This window comes from Protopterus annectens, chromosome 2.part1, assembly GCF_019279795.1.
Source record: "Protopterus annectens isolate FY-2018-M chromosome 2.part1, PAN1.0, whole genome shotgun sequence".
Classification (NCBI taxonomy): Eukaryota; Metazoa; Chordata; order Ceratodontiformes; family Protopteridae; genus Protopterus; species Protopterus annectens.
Genome location: NC_056729.1, coordinates 1,589,532,711 through 1,589,553,667, shown reverse-complemented (window position 1 = coordinate 1,589,553,667; position 20,957 = coordinate 1,589,532,711). Strand labels below are relative to the sequence as shown.

General features: G+C 40.7%; 1 protein-coding gene across 1 annotated transcript in view; it reads right to left on the bottom strand.

Annotated features, from left to right (window-relative positions):
- PLOD1 (procollagen-lysine,2-oxoglutarate 5-dioxygenase 1) overlaps window positions 1–20,957 on the bottom strand; it is a 1,142,395-nt gene that overhangs the window by 240,003 nt on the left and 881,435 nt on the right. Inside the window, exon 16 of the mRNA XM_044063038.1 lies at window positions 3,432–3,536. Within this exon, the coding sequence (XP_043918973.1) occupies window positions 3,432–3,536 (105 nt within the window). The remainder of the gene's footprint in view (window positions 1–3,431; window positions 3,537–20,957) is intronic.

Genomic DNA, 20,957 nt, shown 5'->3' with positions numbered 1-20,957 from the left:
ATGCAGCCTGGGACACCATCCGGTCCCATTGATGCTGTGTTTTTGGCTTTGGAGAGGGCTGTTTTAACCTGAGTGTCTATGATTAGAGGGGCTCTACGTTCTTCTGGTATGATTATGGGCCCTTTTGGGGGTGAGAGAGGGTGAAGTTTGCACTGAACCTGTCTGCCAGGATGTTGGTGACATTCGTCGGTTCAGTGTATTTTGTGCCATTCTGCACTAACTCCAAGCAGATCTGAGAATTGCCACTTAGATTCTTGACATAGCCAAAGAATGCCTTGTGGTTATCTTTGGAGTCCTTGGCAATTTTTCTTTCGAAGCTAGCCTTGGATGATTTTATGAGGGATAGTAGTTTCTTACTGATACTGATCAGGGATGTCTTCCCTTTCTGGGATTTTACTCTTTTCTGTACTAGTTTCCTCCTTCTATTGTATAGTATGTTTATGGCAGGGGTCCACCAAACTAGTTTCCTTTTCTTGGAGGAGTGAGTCTTGGTTTTGCTTGGGATACCACAATCCATGCATTCTTGCAGAAGCCCGTAGAGTGCATTAGTAAAGGATTTTGCAGCTTGGACAGTGTTATCCTTTAGCATGGGGGCTTTGAAACTTTCCACCTCAGTCTTAAGTAACGTGAAGTTTGCTTTTGAAAAGTTTTTCACGGTGGTTTCCTTGACCGGGGGTGGGGGCAGAATGTGGATATCCAGAGTGATTAGTTTATGGTCAAATCTAACCAGCGAGGGGTTGACCTCCAGTGTGGAACACCAGTCATCCATGTTGATGATGATTAGGTCCAACATGTTGTCACCTCTGGTGGAGGGTTTGACCAGTTGTTCCTGGGCATTTGAGGTTATAAATTCTAGGAAATGTTGAGCAAGGGAGTTAGTAATGGAGTAGTTCTCCCAGTTAATTTTTGGGTAATTGAAATCACCCAATATCAAGGTGTATGGTAGGACCTTTATGTTTCCCAGTGTTTCCAGAAATGTGGAATGGGGTTCCTGGGACATGGTGGGTGATCTGTAGCAAGCTACAATTTGAATTGCAGTTTTGCCCGTTGTTAGTTGCGCGTGGATGATCTCTGAAGCATCATGCTGTGCCACTAACCTGGAGGTGTGGGTATCCTTGACGAATATGGATACGCCCCCTCCTTTTGTATTTCGGTCCGGGTTCTGTGGCCAAAATGTATGGTATGAGTTGTAGCCTGGTAGTGCTGGGGTGCTCTCTGGAGCCTTAAACCAGGTTTCTGTTACTGCACATATATTGATTTTCCTCCATACTGAGGAGTGCCTCGAGTGCATGCATTTTGAGGTTTAGACTTCTGGCTTTGAGTAGCATTACCCTCAGTTTTTTGTTACTTGTGCTATTTACGGTGGTGGGTTTGTCTTTTGAGCCTTGCCTAAAAAAGGCACTATGGGGGTAGCAAGAGCCTTGGCCAGTATTTGCAAGCCTAAGGGTGGCAGATGCAAGCCGTCTCTAGCAAAGCAGTGTGGCTTGTCAAGCATATCATCCCAGGTGGACAGACACTGGATCCCCTATGAATGACACCAGAAGCTTAGCCAATTGTTGAAATTGATATTTTTTTCTTTATACCATGATATCATTCTTGGTGAGGGCAGGATGCTACTGAGGGTTAGGGTCATACCGGCCTGGGCTACATGATCAGAGAGCTCTTCCATGTCTCTTTTCATGTAGTCCAGGGAGGTATGGCTCAGGTCATTCACACCAACATGGACAATGACAGAGTCATATATGTACCTGTTCTGGAGAGACCTGAGTGCTTAGCAGCTAACAGTAACCTTCTCCTTGTTCAGCCTAGTGAGTGGGACGTCAGTGTGCCTGACTATAGAGTCACCTATTACTAGTATGTTGTGTATGTTATTTTGCCTTAAGGACTGTAATTGCATGGCACACTGGTTTTGTGAAGTATCCCAGATAAGAAGTGGTAAGGGATCTGGGATCACAAATTGACTGCAACCTTAACTTTGCCTACCATATGTCTACTGTAGTAAGGAAGGCTTTCTACTTAGTACACTTGACTAGTAAAGACATCACCACTTGAGCAAAGGAATTTATAACTCCACTATAGTGTTCACTAATCAGGCCCATAATTGAGCATGTACCGTACAAAGCACCTGCAGCAATTGGAGAGACCTCAGAGGTTTCTAACAAAGAAGATCAAGGGACTCTAGCACATACCTTATACAGATTGATTGAAGTCCCTTTCACTGTAGTCAGTATCGTACAGACTTCTTAGTGGAGACCTTTGCCTGGCTTACAAAGCAATCTCAGACCCAAACCTAATGAATTTGCTACACATCCGTAAATCAAACGGGACTAGTGCTACCCGTTCCAGGGACCTAAACGTGGCCTGCAACTTGAGTAAGATGTGCTGGAGGGACAGATTTGTCTCCCAGTGACTGATGCTTCTTTGGAATAGGCTACCAATTCATGTGAAGCAGAGCAACTCTATGACACTGTTGAAAAAGGAACCTGGACAAATGGATGAGGCCCAATAAATTCTTACTGGGGATAGTGCACACACCCCTCCTGGGCAAGGGTAGTCATTGCTAAATACAATCCTGGGTATTGACTAGAGTATCTGTGGTATTACAGTGGGATAAAACAGCTAGGCTTGAAATGACCTCCGGGTCGATAGCCTAGTAAACTGCTATGATCCAATTTAAAAAGAACAATGGGAGAACATATGTATGGCTCCCAAGTATGGTACAAAGTCTAGAAGGTTTAGGATTTTTGCTTGAAAGTGTTTGCACAGGTATTTTTATACCCCAAGCAGACTCCAAATATTTTTTCCTCAAATGTTAAATGTTGGAGTTGTAATAGGGAAGAAAGAGGTAACTGGGAACATATGTTTGGGAGTCTAATGAGTTGGCAGACTTAAAAAAAACCCCTACAGAGCACTCTGTCAGAAATATTGGGTGAGCAAATGGGTGTAGCTAAGGAAATTATTCTTTTGATCTGGGACACAGGGTCAGAATTGCCTAGAAATAGTAAGGCCTTGTGAAATTTAATTCTAATGGCTGCCAAAAAACAATTACTAGAAAACAGAAATCAAAATGTAAACCAACTGTATTTGAATTAGTGAGTATTCTAACACAGATAAAAGAACTGGAAGTGGGATCTTTAGAAAAGGGTAGGAGAAAATTACATAGAAATAAATGGTAATTGTGGGAACAATATATGCAGAATGAAGTTCTGGAGGAGGAGTGAGGTTTAAGGGAAGGCAGGAAATGAGCACTTTATGTAATGCTGGACTGATGATGATAGTTATACAAAAGAACATATATAATGTGTAATGTATGTAACTGGGAACATGTTAATATGCTTTTTTCTTTTGCCTGTGTTTTAAGTGATAATTTAGTAAAGGTGTTAAAAAAAAACATGAATTTAAAACATGAAATATGCTAACAGTATTCTTACCGTACTGCTACCAGACGACCATTTCCCATAGTGCTCCACTTCCTCCACAAGATGATCGCAAGCAGTGTCTGTAAAAAGTGGAAACCAGTACACATCTGGGCAAGGCTAATGGAAGGAAAGGAGGCTGATGAGTTCAGTTCTTACAACAAATGTTACTTTCTTATTACCAAGTGCAATGGCAAGCCCAACCAACAAACTCACATATCAGGCTTTAACAAGCTACAGCATGAAGTACTGTAGCACTGTAAAGCCACAATGCTAAGTTACTGCCTTGGATCAGACCAAGATAGAAAGAATCAAAGAAAACAGTCTTACTTTAACCTTTATTGCACAGACTGCTCTGTCCCACACAGACGCATTAAGGTCCAGTGTAGCACCTTAGTGCTTCCCAAGCAAGGTGATACAACCTGACCTGCATGTAATGATCTTCTAGCTTGCTTACAGTGATTATGTTCCAGACAGAAATACCCTTAATTCACTCTATACAGAATCAAACTGCACCACACTATGCAAAACTGACTTACAGTGGCCAAGGCAACTCAAAAGCCGCAAGTGGTAGTTTAAAAAATGTTACTAGAAAATGTAATAAAGATTCTAACAACTGGGAACCAACAGCTATGGGCTTTAAGTGCTTTGTTGTGCACTCTAGAGACTGGTTTGAATGTACAAAGAGTTTTCTGCTGTGTACCATGTACTTCTTCCCTGCAAGCAAAAGTCTTATTTTTTTCATGTTAAACAGGTAAGTTAACTGGTTTGTCTTGAAATCTTTTCAGCAATGACCACAGCCATATGGGCAAGGATAAATATAGCCAGTCAATCAGCATGCGTTACGGAAGTTGAGAAGAAACAGTTGCAAACTCTTGCAGATACAAAGAAAACTCCACAAAGACAGAGAGACTAGAGCTGAAACCCAGACTGTGGAATTGTGTGGCAGCCATCTTAAACACACAGCCTCTGTGCACCAGTGAGTGATGCCTCCCACTCAGCAGCATCTGCTACTGGCTCACAGCTCTATTGCCTCTTCCTGATTTTAAAAATGCTCATTATTTTAACTCAAACTGTTGCATGATTTTTCAGACAAGACAGTGAATATGGCAGTCAATAAACAATGCCAAATATCAATGACTTCACATTCTTTGTAAAAAAAAAAGAGGTTTATAACATTCTGTCTACTTCTTAAATGAACAACAACAAAATAGATTGTAACCCAGACGACCCAAGCTTGGGTGATGGATATTCTGGGTGAGAAGGTACTGAGCATGTTACACCAGCCTAACCATTCTAGGTTATGGAGAGTCATTCCTGTTTGACTGAATTCTCCCACTCAAGTGGAAGGTTACATGATACCAATGTCCACAAACAGGGTGGACACAGGTTTGGTGCACTCAAGCTAGTGGTGATGGCAGCTCTTGTAAGTGTGTGTGTGTGTGTGTGTGCGCGCGTGCACATGTGTGCTTGTGTCTGTTTGAGCATACACACGCCAGGAGATGATAAAGGATACTCCCCACGATGAAGTGAGTGCTTACATCAGTGACGGGGGGGGGGGGGGTTGGGGCCATAGAGGAAATGCCTCTACAGTTTATGCCTGGCAAGATGCAGTATGTTGACTAGGAAAGGACCACTGTGTAGTCCCATGTTTAGGGAATATGGTACAGTTTCCACAGACCCCCAGTTTGGGGGCCAAACTATCTCAAATGATGAGACAAGGGCAATTTCCTTGCAGTAGTCAAGTGGAAGGGATATGACAGACAGAGGCACAGACTATCCTCACAATTGCAGAATTGTTTATACTTGTTTACTAGGCTAATGACCACAAGGGCCTTTTTAAGCCTAGCTGTACATCCCAAATCTCTGACAAGTTCTGGTACCCTTGATAAGTGTAAGCAGGGGCTTGGAGATGAAACATTTACTAGCAGAAGCCTGGAAGATGAACCATTTACAGGCTGCTTGTGTCTATTAGAGACATATGTGCCAAACCAGGGATAAATTTCCTGTTCCCCACCTAATTGTCCAAGTTAATGAATTGTAGTTCCCTGGGTGGGAGGTTGGCATAATGGTTAAAGTGTTTACCTTACAGACACATGTTACAGGGTTTGATTCTCACATGGGGTAACTGGCTAGGCTTAAAATGGCCCACAAGGGCAGTTAGCCTAGTACTAATCTATGAACCTATGTCTAACTCTTCCATGTTGGGCTCTCAGCAATCAGGAATGAATGGGTCTGAATCTTTTCACCTCCACTCTTTATCCACCAAATCAATATCTAAACTCCTTGGTAAACTTAAACCAACCACTCTAGCAGCTGATAAGCTGCCAGCAGACTTCCTTAGGATCTCAGCTGAAGCTATAGCCTATCTTGTCTCTATTCCCATAAACAGATCTCTCTCAGAATGCAAAGTCCCCATCTCATGGAAAACATCACATATAATTCCACTGCACAAAGGAGGCAACTCCTTAGAGCTCACCAACTATCACCCAATAGCAATCCTATCACCTTTATCCAAAATATTAGAAAAAGTTGTTAATACTCAACTAATACAGTACTTCCAGAATAACAACCTACTCTCCATATCCCAGCATGGCTTTAGACCCTCCCATAGTACCACAACAGCACTACTATCATTCACCAATATAGTTAACCACCACAGAAACAAGGGTCTATTTGTTTCTTCCATATTCTTAGACCTATCAAAAGCCTTTGACATGGTAAACCACAGTCTGCTTCTTGATACACTATCCACCCTAAATATAAGTCCCTCCTCTATATCATGGTTCAACAGCTACTTATCTGTCCGTCAGTAAGCAGTCCAATGGCAGGACCAACTGTCCCCCCTGTTGGAGTCCCTCAAGGATCCATCCTTGGCCCATTGCTGTTCTCTCTATTTACAAATCAGATCTCTTCATCCTCTCCCACTGCCTCAATAGTACAATATGCAGATGACATTACCCTCATATGTGCTGGCCCTAACCTTAGTGAACTGCAAACCCTTACCCAAAATAACTTCACCCTAGCCGAAACTTGGTTCACTAACATCAAGTTTCTTCTTAATCCCAAAAAAAGCCAACCTAATTATTTTTAGCCCTGGCAGAGCTCCTCCCCTAAATAATAATTTCACCATTAGCACCAAAGAAAACATTCAAATCAGTCCAACCACACACACTAAACTGCTAGGCTTAGAAATAGACAATAACCCGAGGTTTGACATCCACATAGTACAAACCATTAAGAAAGTTAATAAAAAACTTGGTCTCCTCTACAGGAACAAACAGTTTATGACAAAACGCACCAAAGTAACCATCACAAGGACTCATCTTCTATCCCCCTTCCTCTATGCCTCTCCCATCTTGACCAATCTTCGTCAAACTGATCTAAATAAAATGGAATCTTGCTACAACAAGATTGCCAAGTTTGCTACTGAAGCATCACATAGGTCCCACCACTGTCTATCCCTTAAGCAACTCAACTGGCTTGAGTTGCCTCATATACTTCTACTCAATCAACTCTCCATAGTGCACAAACTCTACTACTTTCCTGAGATAACTCCAGCACTTCAGCACCTAATTCAGCCCCACATTCCCTCTACAGCCTTAAGATCTAGTAACCAGAACCTCATAACTGTCATCAAACATAAAAACGAAGCTGGTAAGTCCCTCTTTGCCAACACCATTGCCAAAACCTGGAACACACTACCAAGCCAAATAACTTCTACCACCTCCTTTAGTCAATTCAAAAAACTCCTGAAAACCCACTATCTAAGTAACTGGCTATGCTCATGCCACTCACCAGGCTAATCCATACAAAGAGAATTTGTCAGGCTACAGCTATGTATAAACAGTTTCTCCCCTGAAATCTTCCAAACCTGCATACATTTACCTTACAAAAGTTATAACTGGAAAAAAAAATGTACCACTGATTGTCTACTGTAAGAAATGTTAATCATTAGCATGATGTCCTGTTGTATGTATATATGCTATATGCATGTTTGTTAATCACCAGCATGTTGTCCTGATGTGTATATACGCCATATGTACGTATGTTCTACTTCTTTTTACTCTCTTGTAATGTATTGTAATGTGGAGCTTTTCTCTCCGGGCATCCGCTGAAAATGGACCTGTGTCCAGTCGGAGTTTCCCGGTAAACAAATGTAAAATTAAAAAAAAATAAATTTGTGTGTGTGTGTGGGGGGGGGGGGGCTAAAGGTCAGCAGACATGGTTCAAAAAGCATTAAGGAGAAAAAAACAAACAGCAAAACATCGGCTGTGAGGAGTTCAGCCCTATGCTTACGAGTCTTCATACAAAACCTAGCACAATCCTGACAACTACAAATGTCATGCTGAGGCCCAAAACAAAAAAAACTGAAGCAATGAAAATATTTACACTGGATTTGTTTTTCACACTTCAAGCATTTATTGACCTTTTTAAACATTAATCAGAAGAAGGACAAATTACCCACTGGGGTACTTATTGAAATCAGGAAGAAATAACTCTGGAGAAAATGGGCCAATGGGTGTACTGACAGCATCTCATAACAATGGAGTAGTGCATCAGACTGCAGGCTAGAAAGAACTCAAGATGACATCAATGGACACATTTCTTCTGTCCATCGCCTAGGGAAGGTGCAATACATCTGGAAATCAGGCCAGTCACGGGCTACTGCATGACAGGATGACCCAAGAATTAGTACTGCAATACTGACTACGAATGAAGTAAAGTTGTTTAAGAACTTACCATAACAGTAGATGTCTTGCTGATGACTGCTGTAGTATTCCTGACATATGGATTGTCACCACTGATGTCTGACAAGGTACCAAAGCTTTACCTTCCGGAGATAGCATGCCCGATGCATGACCTCATCTTGTAAAGCATAAGGGTATGTAAATGAATGCCAGAGCATGGATCCTTAGAATATATCCAAGCCAGTGGCCTGAAGACTACGGACTATCTTCCTTTCATGGACTACTACATCTGGTGTTCTTGCATCTATTTTTTGAATTTTCTATAATGCTTTATGGTTCATGTTTCCAGTGTTTTTCAGCTACATCAATATTCCAATGTTTGCACAATCCCCCAATGCAACAGTCTTGCCACATTATTATGCCTTTCAGTATGCAGTATTCTGCCATTAGTATATCACAACCAGCAACAAGGTGTGCGACTGTTTCCAATTACATTTTACAAAACCTACATTTGTCTGTTTCCCCACATGTTCAATGGACTTTGTAAACCAATATGTATGTACTCCACTATCTTGGGCAGCCAATATTAACCTTCTGTCTTTTGGTTTAAATTCACCTCTCCTTAACCATTCCTGCATTCGATCCTGATCAACATGAGGTTGTTACAAGAGTTTTCTATATCTGCAACTATATTTATGCACTTTCTACATTTCTTGCCTTCTCTGATACTTCAGCTTACATTCTTTACTTTGTTTTTTGGCACTTTTAGTTGCTGCCTGACTTTTATCTACTTCTGGTATGATTTCTATTCCGGTCTGACACCAATATGCTTCTGCTAAACTAAGCAAGGAAGACATCTGAGACATTCTCCTCATGTTTTAACAATTTCACTATGTTTTGAGTCTTGTGAGGTCAGTAGTTATGTATGCACTCCTATAATTGCAGATCTGTACATGTAATCAATTTTGCGGAGGCCCATTCCTCCTTCAGAACGTGGACTACATAGTCTTGGTATACACTGATTTTTACAAATCATTTGATAGCATGAAGCATCCTTCCTTTTTTCCTGTCCAACTGATTAAACACCTTTTGGGGCCACTCAGTCACTCCAAAATTGTAAGTTAGGACAGGAAGAGCAAATTGGTTTATAATTTGAACTTTGTTCCTAGATGTCAGCGCTGTTTTCTGTAATAATTTTAGTCTTCTAAAGTATTCTTTACTATGTTTTATTCACATTTGTTCATGTTTTGCTGTTGACCCTTCATCAATTCCCAAATATTTATACACTCCCACTTGCTTAAGTTCTTTTATATCACATTCCTGTCCCAGGCTGATGTTTTCTTGGTGCTGCAGCTTTCCTGCTTTAAAGGTAGATTTTTGCACATTTACCAAGACCAAATGACATTCTTATATCAACTGAAAAAGTTTTGACCAATTGCAGTTGTGCTTTCAGTTTCTCATCTGGTGAACTATACTGTTTTAAATCATCCATAAAAAGGAAAATGAGAAATCTACACTGGTCTTTTCTGGGAGCCAAACTATAGCCATGACCTAAACTGTTAAGTAGAGAGCTTAATGGGTTAAGGGCAAGACAAAAGAGCAGTGGTGACAAAGATTCATACTGGAATATCCCCCTCTGAATTTTTATCTATCACACTGGAATATCCCCCTTTGAATTTTTATCCCAGGAATAATAATTTCTCCTTTATCATGGCTTAAACTGCAAAGTGGTATGCCACTATTTCATGGTTGCTCCAATGTAATCGATCAGTGTATGATGCATCTTACACACTTATCCATGAATGTGGGATGTTGTCAAATGCTTTTTTATAGTGTATCCATGCCATACATAGGTTCTTCCCCTTTATAATTCTCCATTATGACTTTATATAACAACAAATGATCCTTTGTTCCGTATGACTTTATTTTTTCACCCTTCTGTTCTATTGCCATGATTGAGTTTTCTTATAAATGGCTATAAACTCTGTCAGCATCAATTCCTGTGTATATCTTATACGGTGGAAGGAAAGTTACTGGTTTACAATTTTTAGGATAGCCTGCAGGTTCAGTCTTAAGTAGGAGTATTGTTTTTCCTGTTAACCAGGTTGACGTTTGTTTGGGGTGCGCATATAAATAGTTGAAACTCATGGCTAAATCTTCATGTAAACAAGTTAATACTTTTAGACAGAAGTTAGGTACTGCATCTGTGCCTGGAGTTTTCCAATTAGGAGCTTTTCTTAACTTTGTTTCAGTTTTTCTGGCCATTACTTCATCCCATTTCATATCCTGTATATTTGAATTTCTTATTCTTTATTTTACTTCTTCTATCCATTTAGCATCTTTGTTATGTTCCACAGGATCTTCATAGACATTTCTCCAAAATATATCTATTTATTCTTTTTTGGTGGTGTTTCAATTCCTTTTGCCTTGTTTCCCAGTTGTCTTAAAACTTTTTGGGACATCAGCAAATTGCTTATTGGGTGGAGCCTAGATGGTCAACTGAGAGCAGTGAATTTTGAGAGCTCCATAAACTAGTATAATAATATAGGAAAATGTTAGTATTTTCTAGTTTAAAACATCAGAAATATATAGATAAACTACTAAACTACATAAATATCAATTTTGGTGGCGATATATAAAAAATTTCCAGTCAAATAACTTGGAGATATATTGATTCACTGAATATGAACAACTCAAGGAATTCTCATCCAGATGCTGCTTTGAAAAAAGAACTGCAATTGATGACATCTACCTTACAGGAACTATCTTTGAAGATGGATGGCTTTAAAAAGTTACTTAGAAAATTTCAAATTAAATTCTCAAAAACAGACTGATACTCTTAAGGAACTATTACAGCAACACCATACAAAAATAACAAATATAGAGAAGTCTCTAAATGACATTGAAGGGAGACTCAAAGAGGAAGAATTCCAAAAAGAATTTCTGCTTAAACAGAATACATGGCTGCTTAAAAAAATAGATAACAGAAAACAGGGAAACGAGAAACAACATAAGGATCTTTAGTCTGCCTGAAAACACTGAAGGTGAATCATTATTTCATTCTTAAAAACCTGGATTCCTGACTTTTTAGACTTGAAAGAGGGACTTTCATTTTGAACTGAAATGGCACATAGAGCACTAAGGAAACCTGCTTCTAACTCAACAAATACTCCACCTAGATCCATAGTTATAAAATTTCTTTCATTTCTGGACGAGGAGTTAATATTAAAATCTGCTTGGAGAAAATCACCCTTAAAATACAATCAAAGCCTGATAAGGTTTGACAATGATTATTCTTCCAGAATACTAGAATAAAGGAAAAAAGACTGGCCAATAATAAAACTGTTGAAACAAAACAACATTAAAACACAGCTGGCCTTTCCAGCCAAGATAAAAATACTTTTTGCCAATGAGATGAGAACCTTTAATGACTTAGAAGAAGCTACTATAATTCATCAAAAACAACAACACAGTGTCTATCCCAGAAGAAATGGAATGGATGGCCCTACTCTTAAAAGAACAAAATAAACAAATCTTTGGACTGATGCTAAAAAAAAGAAACAAAAAAACTGATTCCAAGATAGCTGTCCCCCAAAAATAAATCTTACAACTACATCTGTCAAAGTATCAACTGATATGGAACATCACTTGTCATCTGTTTTTATTTTAAAAAAAGGAGGGTTTCTTAAACAACTGAGAAACAGTAATGATTTATTCAGAATGTTCAAAGAGTCCAGTAATTCTTCACAAACAAAGGTAGGTCAAGATGGGTTACTACTTACATTATATATAAGCCAAACAAAGCAACATATAATAGGAACATAGAAGTTTCTATTCCCCTACCGGAACTCAGTGAATACTTATCTTGTTCATTTTTCATTGATTTTACTTATAATAATTTAAGTAATTAATTCACTAATTAATTAATTCAATAAGGTATCATTCATCAGAGTTTAGACTAAAATGCAACAAATTAACATTATATATAATAGCAGTAACAGTAGAGTGTTTTGAAAAATACAATGCTGTCATGGAGACTAATGCCTACTTCAGTTAAAGTATGCTTTAGAAATGTCATGGATATCCTGGTTAAATAACAGCAGCAAGCTCTTAGTACAAATGTCATAATTATTCTGTCTAAATATACTTAATATCAATTATGGCAGGTATCACAGCTATGAGTGCTGTTTGATCAGTCCTGATATGGTGTGTGTGGATGCAGCTGTGTCTGGCAGCTAGTACAAATGTCATCATTATTCTGTCTAAATATAGTTAATATCAATTATGGCAGGTATCACAGCTATGAGTGCTGTTTGATCAATCCTGATATGGTGTGTGTGGATGCAGCTGTGTCTGGAAGCTGTTGTATGTTGCCGTTTTCGTCTCCAGGAAGTTGTAGGTTGCAGCTTATGATTGAGGTTTACTGATGCTAGTGTATTAGGAAGAAACATTTGGTGTTTTAGCCTGGATCCAGGGGAAGGGGGTGGATAAAACTGTGATTTGGGATATTTTGGAAGAGAATAGTTTGTTTATACATCTGCTGAATGAGAGGTGGGAAGGCCGGAAAAATGTTATCTCTTGTGGCGGCTTGTTGGGAGGTTTTTTTTTTTTTTTGATCTGCTTGCTCTCTGTTCTTTTCCTGGCTGCTGCCTCACTGAAAGGGAGGGCATTTAGGCTTGAAGTTGCAGTGAAGTGAAGCTTTGCTTCAGGTGCATCGCGAGCCAATGGTATGCAGTACAGACATACTAACAGAAACAGACGTTCCCAGGTTTCTATGGTAACAGAGATAGAGTGACGATAATGCTTAAAGGCTCTGAGGAGCCTCTGAGATGGCAATGAAATTTTTGGTTAAAAAAAAAAAAAAAGATATAATAAAAGGGGTGTTTTAAACCACATGTACACATATTGATGGTCTCCTAACACTTTGTTTAGCTCATTAGGTTTATTCTTGATAAAAAAAAAAAAAATTAAAAAATAAGCGCAATTTTATATTTAAAATGTATTTTGGTTGAAACACATTAAGGATTTACATAAGAGTGGAAGTCTGAGTTACTGTGAAAGACTAAAAGCACTTGGTCTTGTGCAGTACCCTTTGCAGTGGTCTAGGAGGAGAGCTTACTCGGACGTGTTGGGCATATGGGGATAGCTGATTCTAGGGGTGTTTGGGGTTGCTGAGAAGTGCTAGAGAGTCATCAGATTTCCTTTGTGGAAATATCTGTGGGAACGGAAGGTGTGTTGAGTGGTTGACTGGCAGAGTGGCCATTGCATGGAACAGGCTGGTAAAATGGAACAGGCCAAATATCGGTTTGGATATTTTAAGAACAGCCTGGAAACACACCACATAAACTAGTGAATAGTATTCTGGCAAAACTGAATGGTCATTGTTGCCCGTGCTTGAAGTACTGATGTGTGTGTATGTAAGGATGGAAATATATTTATAACAAATAAGAAACTAGAAGGGTCTCATAATTTAAAGTCTATGGACTGTATAAACATGCTTGGAAGGAGCTAATAATAAGAATAAGCATTACAGCTTGTGGTATCTCAAATAACTAAGGAACAGACAAAAAAACACACACAATAGCTATGTAATGTATGATTTTAGTAAATCTACACATAAAATATATAATCGTCATATAAGATGAAGTAGTCTGCTGAATTTATATATTAAAGACAGGATTTAATAACATGGGCTTGTGTATAATAACACCACTGTCTTAACTTGTCATAAATGACATACACTACACTGAACATCAAGGAGAAGCATGATGACTTTCTTATATAAGTAAATATGCATAACAAATCTTTAACTGCTTTAACTTGAATTGTAGTTTTTGTAACCCATCTTGACCATATACAATACTTAAGCAGTTATCAAGGTAACTAATGTTTTTTACATGACATCATACTGACAAAGTTGTTCAAGAGAAAAAATAGAAACCTGAACTTGAAATGCCACAGAATGTAACAATCATATTCTGAACAAATAGTATTAAGTTGACAATAGACAGTTTAATAACATGAGCATGTGTATAATAACACTACTGTTTTAACTTGTCATAAATGACATACACTACATTGAACATCAAGGGGAAGCATGATGATTTTCTCATATAAGTAAATGTGCATAACATGACATATAATTGCTTTAACTTGAATTGTGGTTTTGTAACCCACCTTGACCATATATAAAGTACAGTTTTGTACCTACCATAAATGTAGATGTTCGAGTGTAAACACTGCTGCAGTCATTACACTTGGGTTATCCTGACATCAGGTGGTTCCCCAGTCGGCATGAGTTCCAAAGTCTTTGTCCGGCGTCGGTTGCTATTGCCTCTTCCCTGACGTCAGTGTGACAGGGGGATATAAGATGCAGCTGACGCCATTTTCTTCAGTTTTTCTTGCCCCAGATGTCAGGTGCCCCCAAATAGTTAGGCCTTTTAAATTGCTAGTAAAATATATAAAAGAAAAGCAAACAACCATTTTTAATTACCAGCAAATACTCCCCTTAGGTAATAAGGGTAGATGACCTAGGTAGGTACCAGAAAGAAAGAGGGGAAGGAGGGAGGGTAACCTGGACTGCAGCAGTGTTTACACTCGAACATCTACATTTATGGTAGGTACAAAACTGTACTATGTTCATCGTGTTACACTGCTGCAGTCATTACACTTGGGTGGAATCCCAAAGCTGACGTAGGGAGGATGGATCTATAAGGCATTAGGGGTGACTATAAGGCCCTGCAGCACAGCAGTGGCAAAGCCAGCTCTGGATTTGGAATATAAAGGCAAATGGTAATGTTTGGTGAAGGTATGCACAGAACTCCATGTTGCTGCTTCTAAAATATCCCTGGTAGGCACTCCTCTGTGGTAGGCAGTTGAAGTGAGATCTAATGCTGCTAGGTACAGGTTTCCCATGGTGGGTATAGCAAAAACGTATACAGTGAGCTATCCATTTTGAAATAGTCTGCTTTGAAATGGCTTTTCCCTGTGCTCCTGCAGCGTATGCTACCAATAATTGCTCAGATTTTCTGAAAGCTTTGGTTTTGTCCAAGTAGAAGCGTAACTGCCTGTGAATGTCCAAGGAATGTAGTAATCTCTTCCCTTTGTTCTGTGGTTTTGGATAAAAAGTTGGCGAGTGAATAGTTTGGTTTAGAGCCACACTTGATACCACCTTTGGCATAAACATAGGGTTAGTTCTTAAAGACACCCTGTCCTGGTGGAAGATGAGGAAAGGTTCCACTGCCATTAGTGCCTGTAATTCTGAAATTCTTCTTGCTGATGTTATTGCCAGCAGCAGAACAGTCTTCCAAGAGATGTATTTTAATTCTGCTGTGTTAGCTGGCTCAAAAGGAGGTAAAGTTAATTTTTCCAAAACAAAGTTGAGGTCCCAAGTTGGTGTAGGTGCTCTATGGGGTGGTCTCATGTTTTAGCCCCTCTGAGGTACTGTTTCAGCAAAGGATTAGAAAAAATTGGTGGATCCGTGTTGTAATGAGTAGAAATGGCTGAGGCATGGATCTTGATGGATGAGAAGGAGAGGCCCTTGTCCAGCATCTCAGTTAAGTATTGAAGTATCTGAGGAATGTTTGAGACAAGAGGGTCAAGGCTGTATGCTTGGTTCCAGGCACAGAATCTCTTCCATTTATCTGAGTAGGCTTTCCTGGTGCTAGGCCTTCTGGCCTCCAGAATGACATCCATAACAGCTTTGGAGAGAGGCAATGCTTGCTTGGCTAAGGAATTTTCCATGCAGCTAGATTTAAGGTCTTTAGCTGGCTGTGAAGTATCTGATTGTTGTGTTGTGTCAACAGCTGTGGGATTTGAGGCAAAATCCAGGGTGGTTCTTGTGCTATGTTCTTTAAGATTGGGTACCAGTGCTGGCGTGGCCAGTCTGGTGCAATCAGGATCATCTTTGGCTCCTCCTGCCTGGCTTTTATGAGTACCTTTGGAAGGAGAGGTAAAGGAGGGAAAGCGTATACTTATAGTTTTTTCCACCTGAATGAGAGGGCATCCACTTTCCATGCTCGTGGATGGTAGCTCCTTGTGCAGAATTTCTGTAATTGGCAGTTCATTGGGGATGCAAACAGATCTATGTCTGGTCTCCCCCATTTTTGTGTTATCATTCTGAATATTTGTGGACTCGATTCCCATTCGTGGGGATCCATGATGTTTCTGCTTAGGTCGTCTGCCAGTGTGTTTTTCTCTCCTGGCAGGAATTGTGCCTGCAAATGAACTTGGTACTTTAAAGCTGTGTTCCACAAGGTCATGGCTTGTCTGCAGAGGATAGGAGTGTGTGCCCCCTTGCTTGTTTATGTACCACATAACTGTGGTGTTGTCTGTCTTTAGTAGTAGTTGTCCTGGATGCAGCAGGTCTTTGAAAGATATAATTGCATTTTGTACAGCTAGCATCCCTTTTTGATTGATGTGGAGATGTCTTTGTTCTGTGGGCCACTCGCCCTGAATACATTTTTCTGCCATGTGTGCTCCCCAGGCGTAATCCGATGCATCTGTTGTCAGTGTCTGCCTGGTTGTGGGTTGAGTAAAAGGCTGTCCCTTGTTGAGGTGACAAGCTTGAGCCCACCATCGAAACTCCTGTTGAAGGCAAGGAATTAGTGGTATAACTGTTTCCAAACTTTGACAGTGTTGAGACCATATACTCTTTAGGTACCATTGTAGTTTCCTCATATGCAGTCTGGCATATGGAATTAGTAGTATGCAAGATGTCATGTAGCCCAAAGCCTGCAGAATTTTTCTTGCAGGGAGTTGGGTCTTTGTTGTCATTAAATGAAAATACTGAGTCAGTTGTCCTTGCTAGTCTGGCGTGAGATAAGCCATCTGGGCCGTTGTGTTTAAGCTGGCACCCAGGAATATTATATGTTGTGAGGGCACTAGTTGTGATTTCTTTTCATTTACTGTGTACCCCAGGCAACTTAATAACTTTTTTTATGTACGCCAGATGCTTTAGAAGAATGTCCTTGCTCTCTGCTTGAATCAGGCAGTCGTCCAGGTATGGGTAAATTTGAATTCCTTTTTGCCTGCAAAATGCAATTACTGGTGCCAGGCACTTTGTGAAGACCCTGGGCGCAGTAGATAAGCCAAAGAGCAGTGCAGAGAATTGATAGTGCATTGAACCAGCTAGAAATCTGAGGTATCTTCTGCAGTTTTGTCTGATAGGGACATGCAGGTATGCCTCTGAGGTCCAAAGTCACGAGCCAAGCTTTGTTGCCCAGCATGGGAAGAAGCTAATGTAGTGTCAACATTTTGAATTTTGGAACATCCAGGTAAGTGTTCAGAGAAGAAAGGTCCAGAATGGGTCTCCAGGCTTTGTCCTTTCTGGGAACCAGAAAGAGTCTTGAGTAAAATCCTTGTCCTTGCTCTTGTGGTGGTACCTTTTGAATAGCTCTCATGTCCGTGAGTGCTGTAGTTTGTTTTTGAGCATCTGCCCATTGATTTGGTGGCAGATTTGGCATTCCTTTTAACCTTGGCAGAGTGTGAAAGTGGAACCTGTAACCTTGAGATATGATGTTGAGAACCCATTTGTCTTTGGTGATGCAATGCCAACTGTGATAGAAAAGAGCCAGTTTTCCTCCTAAGGGGGCTGCCAAGAGAGAGCTGTTTGGCAGCTGTAGTGGAAAGTCATTGAGACTGTTTTTATAAGATTGAGGTCTGTCTTCCCCTTCTTTCTGGCCTGGTGTACCCCATTGTCGAGGTCTGTAAGGGCCTTGTGTCTGACCTCTACCTCTTGGACGTCTATATCTGCCCCTTTGAGGTCTGTCTGTGACTGGAAAGGACCAATTTTTTGTTGGCCAATTTCTGCTAAAACGAGGAGGTTGAACCTGTAAGAAATCTTTGACCGTTTGCATAGATTTTCCTTATCCTCCATCTTTTTTAATACCTCCTCTGCCTTAACTCCAAACAACACATCCTGCTGCAAAGGTGCATCCAATAATTTGGCCTTAACATGATCTGGTAGCGTATGTTCTTTTAACCAAGCATGCCTTCTAATGACAGAGCCTGTAACTGCTGCTCTACAGGAGGCCTCTGAGGAATCAAAACCACATTACAAAGTATGTTTTCCCACTTGTTCAGCTGCATGCAATAAATCCTGCATTTCTTTCAAATTAGGGGGATCTGAATCTGGAAGCATCTTTTGTTTCAACTGAGACATTAAAAATTGCTGATATTTTAGCATGTGAAACTGACAATTCAAGGCTCTCATTGCTAAAGTTGCAGATGTATAAACTTTCTTTCCCCATCTGTCTAATGCTCTGGAATCTCTGTCAGAGGGGACTGGGTTTTTAGCTGATGAGGCCTTAATCCCTTTGGGTCCCTGTGAAATAGTTTCAGGGTCAGCAACAGGGCTTTTGTACAGGAATTTGTGAGAGTCAGGGACTCTAGAATATCTATCTGGCTTAACTGGGGCTGGTGGTAAGGAGTCAGGGTTTAAGCTGGATTCAGTATACACATCATCCACAATATCTAATACTGGCGGAATAGCAAGGGGTCTATGTTGAGGCCATAAAAGGAAGTCTCTGAGCCTTTTCTTGGATTCTGAGTAATCCTGGCCTTCCCAGTGGAAATGCTCCCTCATGGTATGTAAGGTCTCCCCAAAGGAGTAGTCCTCAGGCAGAGAGGCTGATGGAAGTGATTCCTCAGCATCAGAATCCTCATAAGGGAGTAAGGAATATCCTAGGTCTGAGGATGAGTCAGAGGAAATGGACACCTGGTCGGAAAATTCATAGTCTGCATCTTGTCTGGGCCTTTTATGAAGAGGGGGATGGGACCCTCTGATCAGGGTGATTAGGTCTTCGGCCATTTTTCGCATTTGTTTCTTAGGCATGGAAGCCTGCCCTGGAGATTGCTGTGTCTGTTTCTTTGCTTTTAAGGGAGGCTTAGACTCAACAGAGGGTTTAATGGTTAACTGGATAGGTCTGAAAACACCCTCTGAAGCTGTGGATTGCTCAGCTACTTCAGTTCCCTCTGTAGGACTAAGTTCGGTAATCTGAATACCAAGTGCGTCCGAAGGCCCAGCCAGCTCCACGTGGGATTTGAAGGCGGTCTGTGGTTCTATGGAAGCGGTCATCAGGGGCTGCGTAGGCGCCTCGCTGAAAACCGGAGAACCGGCAACCGACTTAGAAGAGGCCTCGTCGTCAGTTTTGGGCCTCGGATGCCTGTCCTTGTCCTTGCGCTTTTTATGAATTCCAGTAGTCAGACGTTCCGACGGCATGGTGTAATTAAATTTTCTGCCAAAATAATGTCGGGCAAAATCAGACCGACGTTTAATAGTGCGCTTGTTAAACCTAGCACAAAACCAACAACCAGTGACATCGTGGTCTGGGCCTAGGCATAGAATACAATAGGAGTGGAAATCCTTATGAGGTATTTGCTTCCCACAAGAAATACAGTTATTAACTTTTACTGATATTGGTCTGAGGCAAGAAAAAGTTTCCCCAACGGGGTACTTAGCTTTTTTAGAAGACTTCGGTTCTGGATTTGGAATGAAAATCTCAGGAGTCGGCCGACCGGCACTGGCGAACTGCTTCTGCTTCGGGCACCGCACGGCAAGAAAGACTGAAGAAAATGGCGTTGGCTGCATCTTATATCCCCCTGTCGCACTAACATCAGGGAAGGGGCGACAGCAACTGACGCCGGACCAAGACTTTGGAACTCAGGCCGACTGGGAAACCACCTGACAGCAGGATAACCCAAGTGTAATGACTGCAGCAGTGTAACACAATGAACATCATTATATTACCAAGGTTTATACATGACATCAAACTGACAAAGTTGTTCAAGGGAAACAATAGAAGCCTGAACTAGGAATGTCACAGAATGTAACAATCCCATTCTGAACAAATAGTATTAAATTGACAGTAATCACTCAGTTTAACCTTTGCTGATTATAAAAAATAGAATGTTGCCATTTAAATCTAAAAATTTTCAGTATATGCCATAAAATGGCAATTTACAAATATGGAAAGGGAATTTGTAATCATTAATCACAATAAGTGAATTTTTTCATAGGTTCATAGGTTGCTAATAAGCTATCAGCCCTAGGGCCTATACAAGCCTAGCCATAAGAATTCCCTGGCTATCTCTTCCCACAGTATTTACTTCCCTGGACCCCTGTCTACCAGGGCGAATGACATGATCCCTTGAGTGAATTTCCTATCTCCCATCCAATCGTCAAGGTTCCTTTTGAAGAGGGTCAAGAAGGCGCTCTGCTTGACATGTATGGGCAGTCTATTCCAGAGTATGGGGAGTCTCTGGGTCAGGAACCTATCCCTCCAGCATGTTTTGTTCATTGTGATGACAAGGTTTAGATCCTTGGAGCGTGTGTCTCTGAGGGATTGGGATTTCTTTAAGTGTAGCATGTCCAACAGCTCTGGGCTTGACATGGCCTTGTATGTTAAGCAGAGATCACCTCTGAGTAGACGATATGCGATAGAGTATAGCTGGAGTTTTTTCAGATGGTCAGCATAAGACATCTGCTTTAGGCCTGTGATTCTTTTAGTGAGGTATGTCTGCGGCATTTCCAGTTGTTGCAGATGTCTTGAGAGATACATACCAAATGGGGTGTTGTATTTTATAATGGGTCTAATGAGGGATGAGTACAGTGGGACAATGACCTCCTTTTTTTCTGGATGAAAAGCTCTTAGTGATGAGGTGTGCCACATAGAAGGATTTCCTGACTGTTGTGGCGATGTGGTTATCGAAGGTGAGACCACTGTCCACCTGTGTCCCTAAGTCTCTTTTCACACTTTCAAAGGGGATAACTATACATTTCTTGGCATTGTGCTTGAGCCCATGGCTTGGGCACCAAGCATCTGTTTCTGTAAGGCCCTTTTGTAGAATG